Source organism: Maylandia zebra, linkage group LG14 (assembly GCF_041146795.1).
Source record: "Maylandia zebra isolate NMK-2024a linkage group LG14, Mzebra_GT3a, whole genome shotgun sequence".
NCBI lineage: Eukaryota > Metazoa > Chordata > Actinopteri > Cichliformes > Cichlidae > Maylandia > Maylandia zebra.
The window spans coordinates 37230523-37249758 of record NC_135180.1 but is presented as its reverse complement, the minus strand read 5'-3'; the positions used below and the strand labels follow the sequence as shown (position 1 = coordinate 37249758).

Here is a 19236-nt window from a genome sequence, read left to right as displayed (position 1 = left end):
GATTTCACCTTTAATGTGGTTCATCTCAGTAAAACTACTCAGAAATCATGGATCACCCTCTTGCACTTAGATATTTTAAGAGTGCTCATGATTGTTGTACTCTTCCTCTAGTTCCTGGGTGGTACCATGATCATCATCATTGGGGGGATCATCGTGGCCTCTGTCCTCGTCTTCATCTTCATTCTCCTGATGAAGTACAAGCTGCACAGTAACCACTACAAGCAGAAAGCCGTCGCACGCCACGCCAACGTCTGTTCCCAGACCAACGGAGGAGGAGGTGGAGCCAACATCCTTGCTCTGCCTCCATCGTCCTCCTCTGCAGGGCAAGGTAAGATGCTGAGAAAAGCGAGGTGACGCCGCATTTAGTCATTCAATAATTTGACTCCATCTTTTTTCCAGGTGGAGGCATTAATAGAAACTCCCAACCGTCATCGTCGACAGATGGGATGGGAGGAGCTTCTCTTCGAGGGACGACTGTAGTGGACTTAAATCCCGCCCATGACGATGACATTTCCCAATAACACACAAGAAACAGTCCAACCCACAGCCCACCAATCTCTAAGCCCAAACCAATACTCCACCTCCCTCCCCCTCTTTTTTAATTTGTTGCTGGTGCCTGGAGCCAAGCTCCACTTTAAGCCGAGGAGCAGCTCCTGTCATTGGTGAGTATTTGAATTAGTCACATACAAAAGAGCATTAGACAAGTCAACCTGTGAAAGTTCATTTCTGCTCATTTAACATCTGACATTCAGTCTAAACATAGATTTGGTTTCTTACACACTGCTCATATTCAGATAATAAGTTAGCATGACTTGGTTCTGTTTAACTGAATCAGGCAAATAGAACCAAATCACTTGTTGTTACTCCAGCCAATAATAACTCCCATTTAGGCAGTTTCTGTACTTTGTGGGGAATTGTATTTGTGAGTTTAATAAGCAGTCTTACATCGCACTTACCTCAGATTGTTTTCCTTTTAACTGTAATTAAATTGTAACTTATTAGGCTTCGGTCTCCTCTGTTCTTCCTCTGTCAGAGACTCAGCTCATTTCACCATCTGATGTCACAAACAGTCTGAACCAGTTAGACTGAAACTCATCTTTAGACTGTTGCTTAACCTTAATCATGCTAGTGTTATCTGAGGATCCTGAGAATCATCAGTGCTAACATTAACTTCACTGGCACTCGGCCTTTCAGCATCTATTTCAGCATGTTTTTTCCCTTCCAGCTCTTTTCCTTCTTGATTAGCCAATTTAAGGTCATAGGCGGGTGGAGCCAATCATAGCTTCCATATAGGGTAAGAGGTGAGGTGCACCCCAGACAGGTCAGAGTGCAGACAACCATTCACAGTCACACCCTACAGCCAGTCTAGACTAACCAATCACCCAACAACCCAATACTGAACAAACAGGAAGCGCAGCAGGAACACACAGACTCTGCCAGCTGGTGATTCAAACCCAGGACCTTCTTTCAGTGAGGTCACAGTGCTAACCACTGTACCTTTTTACATCTTTGGCTGTGTGGTCACCTGTGGTCACAACTGGTCCAGTTCACCTGCCTTTGTTAGCCGCTCTGCTGCAAAGTATTTCTCTGGTGCAAACTCTATATCTGACAGCAGGACAGCTGGTGGGACAGGTGCATGCACGCTTATAGCAAGGAGCTCAACGCATGGTTTTTGCTGTCCTGTAAGAAAAGAATTCAGTTAAATATGGTGCTGCCAGGGAGATGAGGGAAGAGAGAGTTTCATTTGAAGTTTGTTTGAAATTGAAATGTACGGCAGGCGGGCGCTGGGAGAGAAAGTGATGGAGAGGACAGGCTGTAAGTTGCTTTAATAAACCTTGCGGACAAGGTTCATTTAGCTTGCATGACTGAACACCGAGCTCTTCCTATAAAAAATGCACTTTAATGAGCAGTCACTCATATGGATGAAATACGCACAAGAGCGCCGGCTCAGTGGGGTGCTGCAGTCGGATGATGGTGCTGCAGACCTGCACAAAGTTTCAGCACTTCAACTGATTTCATATGATATCAGTGTTGTCACTTTTTTTTATATTTTCTTGAGTGTTATAACAATAACACTGTGAACTGATAACATGCACCTACTGCTATCAGTCTGCTTATTAGAGCGTGAGCATCTCACTGATGCATTGCTACACTGGCTCATTCATAAGGCTTAATAAAGTAAAAAGACGTGACCGGGTGATGCACATCACTAGATTAGTCCATTTAAAATGTCTTTTATTTCTTTTTTAATTCTTTTTTGTGATTCTTTTCTGTCTTTGGGAAAAACATTTGCAAAATCTTGTCAGGGCCATAGCTGAACTGTTTTTAGTTTTGAATGTGCAAAAAACTGAAGATGAGCAGAAATTTTGCTCAGACACATACAAGCTAAAGTCCAGGGTTGATGAATTCATCCAAATGACATTAAATAATTTGAGTTTTTAATACGCAAAATTTTTACGTACTTTAAGCCCCGAGTAAATAATTGGGGATTATTTTTCTCCAGAATGAGCTAATCTCTTCAATTCAGAGTTAATTAGTAATGACTCCTTAGGAAGGAGAATGTGATCTCATACTACAGGAGAGGAGGTAGCTGAGGTAGCGGAGGAGAGCGCAGCTGCTGATGCCTGAAGTATTTTTACGTTTTTATGTCATTATTTTTAATGACCTTCTGCGTGTTCTTAGATGAGCGACAGGTTGTGACATGACTCGTGCAATCACTTCAGCTTCACTTCTCAGAACATCTGTGTGACCCATACAATCACAGTGTACCTTATTTTACCTGTACAGGTACAGCCACTTGTAACTAAGTCAATAATTTCCAAGGTTGACTGTCGACAGTGGGCGGGTATTTGTACCCTGAAACTCATAGAGGCCAGCTGTGTACCTCTGGTGGCAATTATGTACATTAATGCAACAGTAACCTTTAGCACTTCTGATCTGACCACCTAGAGCTTCACCTACAGCCGGCTCAGCAAGCAGTTCACTAAACATTCATGCCTCTGGACTGTGGGAGGGAACTGAAGCAGTCAGGGGGAGAAAGCCACCAAGCACAGGGACAACAAATCCTCCACAAAGGCTTCTTTGTGTGAGGCAGCAGTGCTAAACTCTGCACCATCATGCTGCCTATGTATTCAGCAGACTTAGAAATGTGTATTAAGCTAACACAGAAAAATGTGTGTATTTTTTAACATAAGTTCTTAGCAGTTATTTCTTTTATTAGTTCATTTAGGAAGACTTTAAACAAAAGGTACCTTTAAATACATTCTCACTCACTACTAACATCCTTCATTATTTTGCACAGAGGTGATCCTGTAACCTCAGCTGATTTCTTCTTTTTGAGAAGCATTCTGACTGAAGCTATTTTTGTCTTTTATTTGACAGTGAAAAGAAACTATTTGAAGCTTTATTACTCGCTGTCTCTGCACCTCGGACTAACACATGGTCTCTTTCAGTTCCTGTTGCCTGTCCCTCCCAATGCAAACAGTTTTGTCTCCTCCTCCGTGTCCCTCCTCTCTCTGCTCCATCGTTATTTGTCTGATTTTAATGAGTTGTTTTGTTTTGATGCTTCCTATCTCTTTTCTGCTCCTTTCATTTCTGAGATCAAGGTCGTTCTGTTTGCGCGCTATCCTTCACTATAGCTTTTCTCTTTATCTTGTGATATTTCTGCTACCAATTTCACTCCCAAATTGAGATGTATGCCCTATCTCGACGTATCCTTCAAAGCGCTCAGGGATTCTCTCCTCTTCACACAATTTATTAGCTATTTCTTTTCTTTTCATCTCTGTATGAATTGAAAGATTGGTCGTGTGTAGTTCAAGGGATGGAGTGTGACACTAACACTCAGGTGTGGGCATCTTCATTCGCTGTTAAACCAAAAAGGCAGAAGAAGGCATCGGTGCCTGTGGTTCACGTGCCCACTGTGGTCTGAGACCTTTATATTTCTGTCTCTCTCTGATAATATTTCATAATGAAAATTACAGGGGAAAAAATGAGATTAGCTCTTTAATGTGTTGTCTCGTTTCCAATCTTGGGTTTCTTTGCTGCCATTGCCTTTAATATTAAATGTAACGTAGCATGCAGTGATTTCATGTGGGTTGGTTTTACTTCCTGTAGACCATTAAAGAGGTTCATACATGATTTCCTTTAGTGTTGGTTGCAATGGTCTGCTTGTTAAGTGATTACACATCGACCGTGTTTCTGGTCCCAAGTCCATTCTTGGAGGTTGGGGTTCTGCAGTATTTTCAAAGCACTGGCTGTATTGTAATGCTTCAGACATGGGTCACCTCACCGTCTTGCCAAGTCTAGGCTTCCTTGTGATTTCCTGAGTGAGTGTGGGAAAGTAGAATGGGTGACAGAGCCTTCAGCCGTTATGTCCCTCTCTCTATTTGTGCTCAGGAGACACACACTTCTGCTTTTAAGATTTGGCTGCAAACTTTCTCCCTTTTTCTTGGCTTGTTAGAAGTCTTCTTGTTCAGTAGAAAGAGCAGCAGTTCTGTTGTAACTGTGGAACGTGCAGTGTTTTAAATTTCAGGTAGTCTAAATTTCAGGTCATTGATACTAGTTTCCTCATCAGTAGTTCTCTTTCCTTTACGCTGCTTACATGGCTACACTTCAGTAGTGGTTAAATTTAGCAGATTCAGTATTACATCAGGATGAAACCATACAGAATGAGCATATATGGATAAAAGGAAACGCAGTGTAATATCCCAAATTATAAGCCAACTCCTCATCTTCCTCTGTGTTTAAACCTGACCAGTCAGAAGCTTGAATGGTTTAAATTTGCCTTCTGAAATTCATTTACAGCTGACTCACTCCAACAGACATACTATAATCAGACTTAAAGAAACTCTAGATTGGCAGCGTTAGTGCTACAGACCCATAATGCAACACTGCAAGGCTGAAGGGGCTTTCACACAGGATGTAACAATGGTGCTCCTGCCCTCTGAAACTCATTTGTTCCCATGCATTATGTGGTTCAAACATGGTTTGTCACTGTGGAGCGTAAGCACACGGCACACAGCTCAGGAACTCTGTCACAGCCAATAGAAATGAGGCATGCAGCCTGCAGGGAAGCACAAAGGAAGAAAAGCTGATGGTAAGTGTGGATAGACTCAGTCATAGGATACAAGTTTGCATTTGTAATGACAGCACAGTTTTGCATCCAGGTAGACATGTCAGGTCGCTGTGTGTAAACACACTTTAGATTTGTTGTGTGTTCTTTCCAGTAGCTGCAGATCAATGCAAAGCTTCTTAGGTATGATAATTATGAGAAGAGTTGGACTTTTTCTGAATATTTCAGCTCTGCGCCCGCTGAAGATTTTAAAATCGGTGAACATGGTGGCGAGCTCAGAACTCGCTGCATCCTTTGTGAAAACCCCATCACCCTTTACACCTGTGCACCTCTGATCAAAGACAAACAGATGCTTTTGGCTGAGATTTTATATGATCATTGTCCAGGAATCCTTGTGCTTATTTTTCCGCCTCCCCTCGTTTCTCTCTCACTTCTTCTAACCTCTATTTTTACACTTATGAGTTGTTCTTTCCTCCCTCTTTTATCTGGCAATCGTGACCTTTATTTGGGAACGCTTTGTCATCTCTTCCCCCTCTTCCTCTGAATATCCTCTCCTTTTGCTCTGTCCTCCCTTCCTGTTCTCCCTGTTATCTTTTCTCTCTTCATTCATCATATCCTCCCTGTAATAATATACCTCTCATCTAAAAACTCACATTCTGCACACACACTTGTCCGTACACACAATGAAACACTCGTTTTTTTCCTAATGGAAGCAATCTCAGCGTTCACCACTGACCCTTTGGCCATTTGTTGTAGGTCCAATATGCACCACATACATTCACACAACAGAAACCACACAGAGGTAATCTCAACACACCTGCTTCCTCTCCAAACCAAATGAACTGCTGGTCAGCCTGAGTCACTGCTCCCTGAAGGGCCATCAGTATCTTACCTGTTAAACATGCACATGGCCAAACAAAGCTTTACAAACACACAGCGAATCTTTACATGAAAAGGTTTAGTTCAGATTTTGCATCACTCCCCAGCATAGTGTTTCCAGATGTTGCAGGTGATTCCCTTTCGCTCGTACAAACATCAGCTGGATGGATTGGCTTAAATTTTGGGACTAACATCTGTCTGCCTCCTAAACAATCTTTAGAATAATAGTTAACCTGCTCTCACTGTGCCTGCTCATATTAGTATGCTAACTAATAATTAGGTTGCAAACGATCACTGAAATATATTTCTGACAGATAAAATCGGACCACCATTTTTTCCCCTAGCTCAAGTATAGAAAGCTTAATCAAACCTTCCTACTTCTTTCTCATCCAGAAAAGAAAAGTCTGTTTCTGTTATACAGAGCAAAACTTAAAGTGGTGAAGGAGATCCTGATACAAGACACATGCAAAGGTGGACCTGCAGGCAGCCAGGTTACTTTTTACAGCGAGCCGTGGGTTTGCACCGTTTCAGGCTTTTATTAACGTATCTGCACAGAGATCATTACACAATAAAAATGCCTTTTCAAGATGGTTGTGGTTTTCTGTGTTTATACTGTGGTGTGTGAGGCATTAGCGATGTATTGTTTGGGTCTTCTGGGTTCTTAAGGGCTGTTCAGGGCTTTTCTGTGCATACTAGTCTATGATAGAGGATCTATCAGACTGATATCTAGGGAGTTTGGAGGCTGGGAGGATGCCTTGTTTTCTACGAGCTTTTCCTGAGCAGGATTTGTAGTGTAATGTTGGGCGCTGGTTGCTTTGAGGAGGCTAGTGCTTAGTCAAGGTTTGGGTAAGTGATATCTGTCAAAATAAATCCACCTGAATCCCAGAACTGAAGATTACGTGGGATATCATACTGAGATCATAAATACTACGGACTTCTCTGGTGGGTTTTAATGTTTTGGCTGCTCAGGTGTACTTTGAGGTAAGATGCTATGTAAAACTTTGTAGATTAGCGTATAGCAGGGATAGAGAACCCTATTATACAAGCACCAGGATGGCTACATGCAGTGCCATCATTGGAGCATCGCTGCATGTAGCCAACAAGTAGCGACAAGGGGAGTAGATAAGTGCTAAGACAAAAATGTCCTTTCAGCAAAGTTGACCTTTCAGAGAAATGAAGCTTGCACTACACAAAAGTGGACATACACCAAGCTATAGAACTGCCCACGCTGAACAGAAATGCACACAGTAATTCAGGCCTGCTGGCTCTCCAATGCAATCCCACCATACCATCTCATGATTACCTCAAATAGAGAGAGAGAGTGCAGAGAGGCAGGCAGACACCGGCAGATATCATCACAGGGTGTTCTGTAAAGCCACGAGGCACCAGGGCATCATTCAGTGTGCTTTTATTATCCGAGCCTGGCACTTAAGCAGCACGATGGCACAGTGACTAAACTTCAGCCGCAATGGAGCCTTCACTGAGGCCAGCAGACCCTGCAAAGAGTCTTAGTGACACCTAGTGGTCACGCCACACAGTGATTTCGATCGTCTGCTTTTATTTTTACCCTCATGTATCTAGGGAAAACAGAAGGATGCTGTCATTCACATTCATGCATTCACACTCGCACACACTCACACTGGGAGCTTCCCAGCTCAAACAGCTCCTGCTGCTGAGGGCTGCTGCAGGGGAAGACAAAGATTTCAGAGTGAATCCACAAAGACGGTCGTGATTCTGTGTCATTTATAAGTAAGTGCTCACCATGGGGAGTTCACAGGAACTGGATAAGCACCTCCATCCACCAAAAGCAGTAAGCAAATACCAGTTTACAGCATAAATAAAGCTCCTTAGACTAGTATACAATAGAAGTGGTAAATGGCCTGCATTCGTATAGCGCTTTACTTCCCTAAGGACCCCAAAGCGCTTTACACTACATTCAGTCATTCACCCATTCACACACACATTCACACAATAGAAATTACTCCAATTCTGCACACCTTATTGTGTTTTTCATTCATGATTCTGTAATTGCTATAAGCACCAAGACTACAAGGTAAACAGCTGCCTTAGCAGACAGAGCTGCCATGTTCAGGTCTCTCCGCTGACGCTCTGTGAGATATAAGCCTGGGGCCAGCCGAGGATGAGCAGAGACTTTCCCCAAAGCTGGGCCAGTGTTTTCTTTTCTGCTGTGTGCTAAACTCAGATAGGTGTTGATATCCTTTATTGACCTAGGCGAGATGTAAACCCATGCCTTCTTCAAGGACCCAATGAGAGGAGAATTAACTTTGAGTAAACCCTGCCTGCTCCACATGCAAGAGCCCTACTTTAAACCCAGGACCATTTTGCTAACCAGTTAGCTACTGTGCTGTACAGAGATTAAGTATCACACTCTGTTTTCTTCACTCTGTATTTTGCAAAATGATTCTTCCCTCCGACTCAAAAAACGGAAGGCTCTGCCTCCCATTCTACTTTTAAATACTCTAGTGGCCTGTTATGCTTGGTGATGGCATGCCAACTCTTGGTGAAGTCCTGGTGGTTCCAGACATCTTCTGTTTCATATGGCAATGGCTCTATTATATTCGAGCTTGCTTTTGTCTTGACATAATATGTACATTGCAGGACATTAGGAAGCTGTGAATGACAGGAAGGTGGCAAATGTAAGTGACAAAGAAGTTATGAAGAGTATTGCTGGCGTGGTCGGGTTCTATTTGGAAATGGTTTGTGAGTATGAAATTTATGTGAATTTATCACCAGAGCACGATACTAATGACATGTATGGACATCAGACGTTGGTATTTAAAATAATTATCAATACAATTCAATTCAGGTAGATTTATATATTACCAAATTACAACAACATTTACCTCGATGTGTGCAATACTTCAAGACAAAGACCCTTAAAGTATAAAGTATGAAACATCAAGTGAAGAAACACGTCAGTGGCATCAGTCACAGATCAGCTAGATGTGCTATACCTGTGCTATACCTGTGCTATACCTGTGCTATACACCAAGGTACTATTTGAAGCTTCAGGAATGTCAGCAGCATGTAATCTGTCATTCTACAGCAAAGCCGCACATGAAATGAGGTAGTTTAGAAAGCGGTCATTCTTTAAATGTGATGTTCTTTAAAATGATAGATATATTAGCTTCCTTAAAACCATAGAATAATAATAATAATAATAATGACAATTATGTATTTACCATAACTGTTAAAAGATAAGTTATTTCCCTTTTTGTTCCATTCCTTATATACAGAGCTGCTTAAACTGAATAAATTGTGTGAGAGCCCATTAAGAGAAAGCAGTGAAGTCCCAACTGAGGCTCTGCTGTTTCCTGATATCTATTTTTACAGGGAGGCCTTTGAAATATAATTTGCAGCATAACATTGCCAATGGCTGCATAAACCCTTTGACAAAAAAATAAAACAAACATTATTTGTTAATCTCCATCTGAAAAGACCTGCGTAAATGTGGCATGGAAGTAGAAAGCGACGCTGTCAACAGTGGGCTTATATATCGTGAAGGAGAGAGCAGTCCAAAGATAGAGAGAGAGAGACAGAAGGGAGGATTATGGTCTTAGTATATTTAGTCCGTGAGACAGATGAGGAGGCAAAAAAGAGAAATAAAGCAAAACGACCAACCAAACAGAGAGAGAAGTGGAGATGAGTCACTGAGCCCCGAGACAGTTATTGACAAGAGAAGATGGAGGGATAAAGAGAGATGGAGAGAAAATAAGAGCTCGGTGATGTGGGAGAGGTGGTGGTGGTGGGGGGGGGGCAAACTTGTGTGAGCAAGAATGACTTTATTGATTATTCGATCTGGGAAACTAGTGTGATCACAGTCATCATTTTTCTGTTGGTTGTGAGTTATGGATGCAGGGATTGATGAATTTGTGGAAGCGATGATGATGCTTTCAATTGAGAGTCGATCTACTTTCCACTCTCCCATGAATGTTTTGTCAGGATGTCAAAATGCAAGTAGGATGGATGGGTCATTTAATCACCAAATATTTTTGGTCAGTAAACACCTCATTTGAATGTTATAAATCCAAGAAGTTTAAGAAAACTTTTTGTGTTAAATTTAATTCATAATAATCAAAAAACAAGCAACCCTCAAGTTAATTTCACAACTGTGGGACAGACTGCAGTGGGCTTATAAGGAGCAAGTCTCACAGTCTGTGGGTTTATGATGCAACCACACCTACCTCCTCATCCACCCTGCTGGTGGTTATACTGAGGTAGGAATCAGGCTGTACAATACAAACTGCCCCACTCATTGACCGATCGAAGGTGTTGCAGCTAATTAAGATTAGCTCCATCCTTCCAGCTTCTTCCACTTATCCGGGGCCGGGTCGCATTGGCAGCAGCCTAAGCAGAGAAGCCCAGACCTCCCTCTCCTCGGCCCCTCCCCCAAGGTGAGAGATATAATCTATCCAGTGTGTCTGGGGTCTGCCCGGGTGCCTCCTCCCGGTGGGACTTGCCCGAACCACCTCAGCTGGCTCCTTTCGATGTGGAGGAGCAGCGGTTCTACTGTGAGCCCCTCCCGGATGGCCGAACTTCTCACCCTATCTCTAAGGGAGAGGCCAGCCACCCTTTGGATGAAGCTCATTTCCGCCGCTTATATCCGTGATCTCGTTCTTTCATTCACGACCCACGGGTGATGACCAAAGGTGAGGGTAGGGATGTAGATCGACCGGTAAATTGAGAGCTTCACTTTTACGCTCAGCTCTCTCTTCACCACAATGGACCGGTGAAGAGAGACGGATTGGTGCTGCGGCCGCCGCACCAATCCGTCTCTCTCCCGCTCCCTTCTCCCATCACTCGCGAACAAAGAGCAGGCCATTCCCACTGCTTCGCACTCTGCTGCAAAACCCCAAAAAACAATAAAACCCCAATATCTCTTATTTGTTTTTTTTCTGCTGATCAGCTAAACAGGCTTAAACTGGATAATATGGAAAATTGTGAGCTTCAGAGGTGCCTGTAGGTGGATTAGGTTTCTTTTAGACGTGACCTGACAGTTGCTTCCCCGTGTGTCTTTCTCGATGGGTTGATATCTGAACTCTGATCCCATCTTGTTGTTACTTTTTGTTGGTTGTGTGTTTTTCAGATTTACTTACATTCAGCTTCACAGCGCTGGAGGGAGAAGAGGTGAGAGAGGTGAGAGATCAAGCACACATACAAACACACTCGCGTATGCACACAGGTTGGAGGGTAACCACTCATCGTACCACCAGAGATGTCAGAACATCTTGAGGGGAGAGAGGGCTGGAAACATGTTAAGCATGCTTTAATAGAGAGAGAGGGGGGAAATGGAGTGAATGAGGAAGAGATGAAGGGAGAGTGTAGCAGTCAGCAGCCATTAGCAGGCCTGGAGTCTGTCTGCCTCTAAGTGCTCTGTAAATATCGCCTTGCCTTAGTAAACAACATTATTCTCCTTTATTGGGCCATTATGTAATGGCCTGATCCCCCACAGTATGCAGATTGGTGTCACTCCATTATGTAAGACTTCTATTTCATTATGTAAGCATTCTCCACCTCCCCTCCTCCTTGTCTTCTTCCTCTCTTTGCTTTCTGCTCATCCATCCCATTAACAGTTTCTGACAAGAGGCCACGTTTTTTTAATTTATGTCATCACATATGACTTCATTCTCAATCAGTGTGCACTGATCTTCATATTCAGTGTTTCATAATTCTTTATATTCTTCATATTTTTCATATTGTCCCATTAACTGAGTGATGCCACCAAGATATTTAACCCCAATGTCTCTTCACAAAAGACTGCAGTGTGCTTCAAGGTTTATAATTTATCAGATGGTGCGTTTCACTTACAACTATACAAAGATTTTTCACTTTTAATGTATCAATTTATGAATTTAAGCATTAAAGTTGCATTGTAGCGTGATGCTTTTTGGAGGCAGAATTTATCATATTTCTGAAACCATGCTGGAGTGCGACATTATCAGCCAAGACTGGCTAGATAAGCTAGTAAACTGTAAGTTATTGAAGAAAAAGAAAGCATAATTTTATTTTACAAACTTAAAGCAACAACAAGTTATATTACCTGAAAATTTAAAAAGCAAAAAGATTACCCTATTAGACACTTCACTCTCAGACTGCTGGCTCACTGGTGGTTCCTGAAGTATTCACATACTCAAGTATGATTCGAGGCAGAGCCTTCAGCTGTCAGGCCCTAGTTTGGAGTCAGGAGGGAGACACTCTCTACAACCAGTAAGTTCAATTCAATTTTACAGTCACCTCAAGGCACTTTATATTGTAAGGTAGACACTACAGTAATACATACAGACAAAAACCCAACAATCATATGACCCCCTCTGAGCAAGCACTTTGGTGACAGTGGGAAGGAAAAACTCCCTTTTAACAGGAAGAAACCTCCGGCAGGTTTCTTCCGGCAGGCTCAGGGAGGGGCCACGACGGGTTGGAAAACAGGATAAAAGACATGCAAGTAATTAAGTAAGCAGATTGGTGCCCTGCTTCCTGTTAAAACTGAGTTTTTCTTCCCCACTGTCGCCAGACGTTTGCTCACAGGGAGTCATTTGATTGTTGCGGTTCTCTGTATTATTGTAGGGTCTTTTCTTACGATATAAAGCACATCAAGGTGACTGCTGTTGTGATTTGGTGCTATATAATAACACTGAATTGAATTGAATACAGTTGTTTTGAAGACTGAAACTAGCGTTAAACACAATCACTTTTTTGCAGTCTGGTAGCCAGCCTCAAGTGGCCAGCAGAGGAACTGCAGTTCCTGACACAGAGCAGAACAACTTAATTTCCCTTGATTGGAAGTATTTCTCAGTGTAGCAAAATAAAGCTTTATTTATTTTACCAGACTAAAGAGGGGCTGGGATGCCCTGTATTTGCATTTCAAATATAAGCAGAAAAGAGTTTGTGGGTGAGAAGGGGATCGTTTCCAAAGCAAAGTATATGCAGGAAAGCTTTTCTAAAAACCTGAAATCTCAGAAGCTGGCCAAGCAGTCACTGAGTCATCAGTACTGAAAAACAAAAAAACCCTGCAGCACACACCGTGGGTGGATATGTGCATGTTTTTTCTTTTCCCCATAAGTTGGGAAGCCTCAAGTGTGTTGGATCAATAACAAAGAACAAGCATATATTCAAGAAAGCTGCAGTCTATAAATAAAATAAAGACTTCCACTCCAAGAGGCCAGCTCGTGAAAATCAAGTTCACTTAAACCACAGAAAGACAAACAAGAAGCAAAACACAGAGGGAAATTCAGTTAAGTGTTCATAAGAAGACGTAAATACAGAAATATAATACTGTGCAATTGTTAGTACAGTGTTTAATTATTCAGTCTGTTTCTACATTTTGCTGAGCTCTATGTTTGTAAGAGAGTAAATCGCATGTACACACAACGTGCTGTCATCCATGGGTTTCAATAGCACTCTTCTGTCAGATGCTGCTGTCTCTTAAAGGTACGCATGAGGTTTTCTTCTCGCATCTGTGAGCTGACATGTTGGCAGCAGCAATATTAGGAATGCATAGTGGTGAAGTTTGTCATATAGGAGGCTTTGGTTTGTGTCCTGTTCGGGAGCTTTGTGTTGTGTGCCTTCTTTTTACTCATTGGTTTGAAAACTACCAACAACAACCTCACAGTTTGCATTAAAATCACAGTGACCCTGCAGATAAGAGATGAGTCTTTTTTATTTAAAAACGACACAAGCGATCTTTTACAGGTGTCCATAAGTAACGGCTTAGTGAAGATAGTTGTGTTTCTAAACCCGACACGTATGGAGACCTTGTGCCGTAAATCTGGGAGATTCTTAAGATTAAAGACTCTGATGAGGGACCTGGTCAAGACAGCCAACAGCACAGCCAACAGTGGTTACACAGACTATTAACACACAGACACACATAAAAAGTATATAGATGTACAGATGTACTATTGATGTATTATTTAAAACAATAAATATTAAATGTAACAACATTTAAGTGGGAGAATGAGTCACTGACTCGGGGTAAAAACAAAGGCAGTAATATGTCTGTGAAGGCTCTCAGTCATCCAGGTCATCGTAGTCTAAGGAGCTTGGAAAGAAAAGCGTCTGGACTTCTTTAAGTTGCTTGAAGACGTTTCACCTCTCATCTGAGAAGCTTCTTCAGTTCTAGGGTCAAATGGTGGAGATTCCCGGATTTAAGCCCTGTGGGAGCCATTTATGTCCACTATGACTGACCATCTTTGAACAGAGGCGGTGGTTTTGAGATCCTTCCCAGACGCCTTAACGCCCACTCACATCCTGGGCCATCTGACCTCAGGAAATCATATGATAGGGTGGGGCCAGGTTTCACAATGAGCTCACCCGAAACCTGATTGTGACTAGGGCTGCCACAAACGATTATTTTGATAGTCGACTAGTCACCGATTATTTTTGCGATTAGTCGACTAATCAGATCATCATCCATTGGACGTACAGCGTACAGCTTATTGCACCAGCAGCATCTGGTCTTATATAACTATCATTAGCTTACAGCTTGAAGTGTTTGTGCTAACTAAAAATAAAGACAAGATGGTAGTTTATTAATTTTTAATGAAATTTGCAGATTGTTTCGGTGAAGTTTAATAAACTCCTTGCTTTCTAAAATATAACAGGACACCGGAGTATATTCTCCAGCATCTCACACTTCTGATAATCAGCTGTCTGCTTGATGTTTATTCAGCTGTGTAAAAACTATAACTTTAATCTCAGCCAAACCGATTTACTCAGGAACAAATAAAATACTAAAGAAAGCCAAACAATAACATTTTTAAGTTATCTAAGTGACTTATATATCATGTTTAACCTGAGTAGCGAAAGACGGCGGTGGGTTTGAAAACGATTTGCCGGGAGTCCGGTGTTCTCACGGCTCTAGTTAGCCTTGCCCCCGCCTAGCTAACGAGCTAGTGGGTAACAGACGTCTCTGAAAACGTCGGAGCGCTTTTGAAAATATGCGGTGTCTTGATAAACTGAGCAGATATTTGAGGTTTACACAGCTACATTCTCGCCTGAAAATATGTTAAACGTTTATTTTGTGACCCAGAAAGAATAATAAGAGTAAAGTTAAAACTAACTAGCTGCCGCCATTGTTGACAACTGCGCTGGGCTGCGCTATGAATTCTGGGACACAGCTTCTTCTGCTTCGGGGTTTAACGGCAGCTGGCATCCTTGTACATGCAGTGCTGCCATCTTCTGTTTCAGTCCGTTATTACACTCTTAAATCCTACTACTCATTCCTGCGTCCTTTGCGATCTTACAAAGCTTCAAACGATGCGTCGACTATTAAATTAGTCGTCGACGATTTTAATAGTCGACATAATCGTGACTAGTCGACTAATCGTGGCAGCCCTAATTGTGACCTACACCCACTTTCACACTTTGGCTTATGTGATTAGGTAGAGGATCATTAAGGGGTCCTTTGTCCCTCTTGGGGGGGGGGGGGGGACATTCCCACAGGGCTTAAATCTGGGACTCTCCACCATTTGACCTTAGAGCTGAAGAAGCTTCTCGGATGAGAGGTGAAACATCTTCGAGCAACTTAAAGAAGTCCAGACGCTTTTCTTTCCAAGCTCCTTAGACAGGCAGTAATAATTAAGCAGAAAACTTGTGACAGATTAGTTAAAACACCTTTTAGTTTGGTGATTTAAATGAAAATATAACTTAGTGAGTAATAAGATAAATAATCACCTGTTGCAGCTGTCTTACTTTGAGATAATTCCCTTTATTCACTTATTCAGAGATGATAATGTGGATTTATCACTTTTTTTTTTAATTTACTCAGAAAGTTTCAGTCAAAAAACTGAAATCAAACCTAAAGTTTCTTTATGTAGATCAAAAATCACTCACTGACTGTGAACCACTCTCCATCTCTTATCTGTTTCAGGTGCCTCGTGGGTTGTATGTTAACATCCTTCTTGTGAGCCCTGACGGTTTGATACACACTATCCTCTGATACCACATCATACCAGACCCACACAGGATGTGACCTTTGGAGCCAGAGAATTCAAAGCCCACCTGCTGATATGCAAAAGACCCCACGCCGCTGGGAGAGACATGTTGGATGCAGGTCTGGAACTGGTTCTCGAAACTTTGGATCAGAGGAACGAGATAAAACCCTCACAGAAGCTCTTTTTCTTCTTTCGAGGATGTAAACAATCATCTGATGGGTGTTTGTGTGATCGCTTCGTTTCTGAGAATGTGCAGAACAGATGTATGTGGACAACATTTCCCCTGGATGTTATTGTGGTCAGTGGTTGGTGGCACCGCTCTTCTCTTTCCCCAGCATATAGTCATATGCCAAAGGATTACAACAGTATTATGACAGCACTATTACAACACTGGGAGGACACCCAGACTTCCGGAAACACACCTCTTAGAAACTCCATGTTGGGCCTTGGATTGAAAATATGAGCACATTGTCAGCGTCTTGTCTCAAAGCATCTATGATAATAACAAACAGTCAAGAAACTAAACCGTGAACTCTTCTGGCACTTTAATCATATGTTTTCATCTCATCCCTCTGCCCTGCCTTCTCTGGCTCTATTTCTCTTAATCACTCTGTCTCTCCCCTTTTCTCTCTGATGAACAGCTGACTTGTATATCCTCCAGTATTACCAATCTAACTCTTCTGGCTGTGGATGACTTAGAAAATGTTGACATAATCGGTATGTTTGCGTCCATTGTGGATCGGTTCTCTCTTTGTTGGAATATTACAAAAAAAATTAAAATCGGTGTCCCGAGGACGGAGCCTTTAGGAGCACCAGCGGGAAGTGATTCAGCGTCTGCGGCAGCACGCGCGCGTCTCTACACGTGACGGTGAAAGCGACGAAAACGCTCTAACGCTGGAGAGCAGCTGTGTGTGAACACATCGCTGGTGAACTTGACCGAAACTGTTCCTACCACTAAACGCTGGCACTCGGGATGGTTAAATATACCAAGTGGTTTTAAAAAATGGCCGGCAGAACTCGCGCCGTCCCTTCCTGTCCCCCCCTCCCCTCCTCCCTCCCCCTCGATGCCCCTCTTTGCCGTTGACAGTGTCTGTGTTTGTATGCGACATACACCTTACAGTCTTCGATGGTTTGATACCCATGATTTACTTTGAATATAACGAAACTAATGACCACAATAAGGAGAAAAAAACACAACAACATGCGATTTTATGCTTTCATAGATACAATTATGTGGATTTATAATGAAATAAAAGGTATTTTTCTTGGAAGAAAAGGAATTTGTTGTTATTCACATTTCAAAAGAAGACTTCTCTCTAGACAGAAGCACTCTGTTTATGTTTGTTATTGAGAGGGATTTCTTCCTGCTTTTCTATAAGCAATAATATCGCACATCCGTGCAGAAGAAACAAAGTCATTTTCAATATTAAGAAAGATCAATTGTGATGTGTTCCTTTAATCACAGCTCTACAGCTCCAAACTCTAAGTCTGTGTTATCAATGATAATGTTTTTTCTCTGTTTGTGTACTTTAGCTTCAGAGGTGCAATATAACAACCTGAATTGAACATGTAATGTAAGAATAGGTTATTGTGTTGGGCCAAAACAGAGACGTAATGATCAGGCAGAACGACTGAAATAACTGCTGCTTGGTTAGTCAGAACAACCTTAAATACATTTAGTGGAACGGCTGCTTAAGATTCTGGTGATTTTGCAGCTCGTTCCAAGTGAAGGCAGGTGCAAATTTAAGCAGCACATTCTAAATTCATCGTGACCTCTGGAGACAGAAAGAAGGAACGAGTCTCCTGCTTCATTTTAACCCTGTGAAGTCAAAGTGATCACAGGTAGTAACCCAAACCCAACGCTAAAAATGTAAACCTGTTTTCATCTTTGTTAGAATGAGTATGCAGCTTCTTAATCAAGATTCAACAGAACAAATTAATCTCTGAAGGTTTGATGTGAACCAGAGGTTTACAAGCCACAGTCACTGTGATAGAAACGATCTGGAGTCAAGAATGACATCGTCTCGTCACCTTTACGTGCAGAAACACTGAAAACACAATAATGATTGTCCGGAATCAACAATCTACTGCTGTGTACAAGATTTAACAGCACTACAAGAACAAAGCAACATGCTGGCCTTTATAAATATCCAAACATAAAGAAGACGTGTGCCCTTTGTCAGCAGTGCTTTGATGCATTTGCAGCTGTATTAGTTGCACAGGACAACGTTCCCATTTTAGAGAACGAGTCTGGAAGGGTGGCGGTGGTATTCACTTGCAGGTTTGTTGGCCAGGAAACTGTAAAGCTGCCCCTATGAGACATTTGTGTTTTGCTGTTTTTGCTTTTTTTTCTATTTTACTTTCACTCATTGGTTAAACACAGGGATTAAACTAGTTGTCTATGTTGAGGCGTCTAGAAATGACTTTGGTTTTTTAGGTTACAAATAATATCATGTGACCATTCAGGTAAATAATCCGGCATGTTGAAAAGTGATGAATGGCCACTAACCCACCACCCTCACTAACCTCCAAGAGCTCCTCTATAAATGACCCACACCAGCAGCTGTGATGAAAAAGCAGATTAAACGATTATTTTTCACCCTAAATTCTCGCTTCGATTTTACAACCAGAGAAGTGTTAACGATGTCTGCCAGAGCTGCAGATCATCTTCATAACAAAACGTTTCCAAAACATAAGGCTGACAAGAATAAGAAAGGTTCTCTTCTACTGTCAGACAAGCAGTTTTGATGTTTCACAAAGGATTTTTCATATTTCGCTCGGTCCCTGCAGGGTAATAATAGACTTTTTGTTACCGGGAAACAATGTTAGCTATCAATAAGGCTTTAAATAGTTTAGATGGCACTTATACCTGCCAGCAGTAAGGTTCTAGTGAAGTGCTGACTACACTTCCATCAGATCAACAGAGCAGACAGTCCAATGACAGCACGGCTTCTCGGTACACAACACATGCTATAAATGTCACTAAAAGTGAGAAAGACGGAGCCTGAAGCAGAGGGATTAGCTTAATGTCGTGACAGTAATTGGATGGATCGCTGAGACATTTGATGCTGACATTCATGTATCCCAGAGAATGATTTATAATAAGTGATTCTGTGACCTTTTATCTTGCAGGTTAACAGTTTGCTCTATATTTTGATTTATGACCAAATACCTTGAAAAGGAAGGACATGATCATCAGTTTAGTGCTAATTAGACAATTATAACACCAACAAATTAAAACTAAGAGGCAAAGATTATGCAAATTGAATTAAAAGTAGCATTGTGCTGAATTATAACAAAACTCAAAATGCCCTGCAAGATTCAGAAACATAT

The 19236-nt window shown here is 41.8% G+C and overlaps 1 protein-coding gene across 4 annotated transcripts in view; it reads left to right on the top strand.

The window, feature by feature from the left end:
• si:cabz01090165.1 (leucine-rich repeat and fibronectin type III domain-containing protein 1-like protein) overlaps positions 1 to 17173 on the top strand; it is a 413549-nt gene extending 396376 nt beyond the window's left edge. For all 4 annotated transcript variants that reach the window (XM_014408969.3, XM_023152987.3, XM_014408967.3 and 1 more), the window contains 4 exons: positions 112 to 328; positions 400 to 662; positions 11058 to 11107; positions 15840 to 17173. In XM_014408969.3, coding sequence (XP_014264455.1) covers positions 112 to 328; positions 400 to 521 — 339 coding nt within the window. In that variant the 3' untranslated portion in view covers positions 522 to 662; positions 11058 to 11107; positions 15840 to 17173. The remainder of the gene's footprint in view (positions 1 to 111; positions 329 to 399; positions 663 to 11057; positions 11108 to 15839) is intronic.
• The last annotated feature ends 2063 nt before the right edge of the window (positions 17174 to 19236 follow it).